The following is a 712-nucleotide window of genomic DNA, read 5'->3' on the forward strand; positions in this document are numbered from 1 at the left end:
AACTTTTGAACACAGACCGACGATTGAGTGTCCGTTTAATGTCACTGATATTAGACATTCCAAAAACTATTGTTCATGAGATTGTTACGAACAATTTGAACATGCGAAAGGTGTGCGCGAAGATGGTCCCGAAAGTGCTCACCGACGACCAAAAGATGAACCGCCTTGAAACGTGCCAAGAAAATTTAAACATGTGCGAAAGTGATCCCGAGTTTTTGAACAACGTCATTACAGGTGACGCATCTTGGATATTCGAGTATGACCCGGAAACAAAAAGACCATCATCGGAGTGACACACGTCGACATCCCCTCGCCCCAAGAAGGCCAGGATGAGCAAATCCAAAATCAAGACGATGCTCATCGTGTTTTTCGACATCCGAGGACTCGTTCATCACGAGTTTGTACCACGTGGTACAACTGTAAATGCAAAATTTTACGTCGAAGTGCTGAAAAGGCTGAAACGCAGGGTTCAACGCGTCCGGCTGGACATCGCTAACGACTGGAAGTTGCACCATGACAATGCGCCGGCTCACAGCTCCTTTCTCGTCACCAACTACCTGGCCAAAGCAGGGGTGCCAACGATTCCCCAGCCCCCGTACAGCCCGGACGTGGCTCCCCCCGACTTCTTTTTGTTTCCACGTCTGAAAACACCTATGAAAGGCAAGCATTTCGAGACAATAGAGGGAATTCAAGCAGCTTGCACCACGGCTTT

General features: G+C 48.3%; 1 protein-coding gene across 1 annotated transcript in view; it reads left to right on the forward strand.

Annotated features, from left to right (window-relative positions):
- Positions 1-293, forward strand: part of LOC111691924 (putative uncharacterized protein FLJ37770) — a 4387-nt gene extending 4094 nt beyond the window's left edge. Inside the window, exon 2 of the mRNA XM_023455461.1 lies at positions 111-293. Coding sequence (XP_023311229.1) covers positions 111-293 — 183 coding nt within the window. The remainder of the gene's footprint in view (positions 1-110) is intronic.
- Positions 294-712: the final 419 nt, after the last annotated feature.

This window comes from Anoplophora glabripennis, unplaced genomic scaffold, assembly GCF_000390285.2.
Source record: "Anoplophora glabripennis isolate ALB-LARVAE unplaced genomic scaffold, Agla_2.0 scaffold697, whole genome shotgun sequence".
Classification (NCBI taxonomy): domain Eukaryota; kingdom Metazoa; phylum Arthropoda; class Insecta; order Coleoptera; family Cerambycidae; genus Anoplophora; species Anoplophora glabripennis.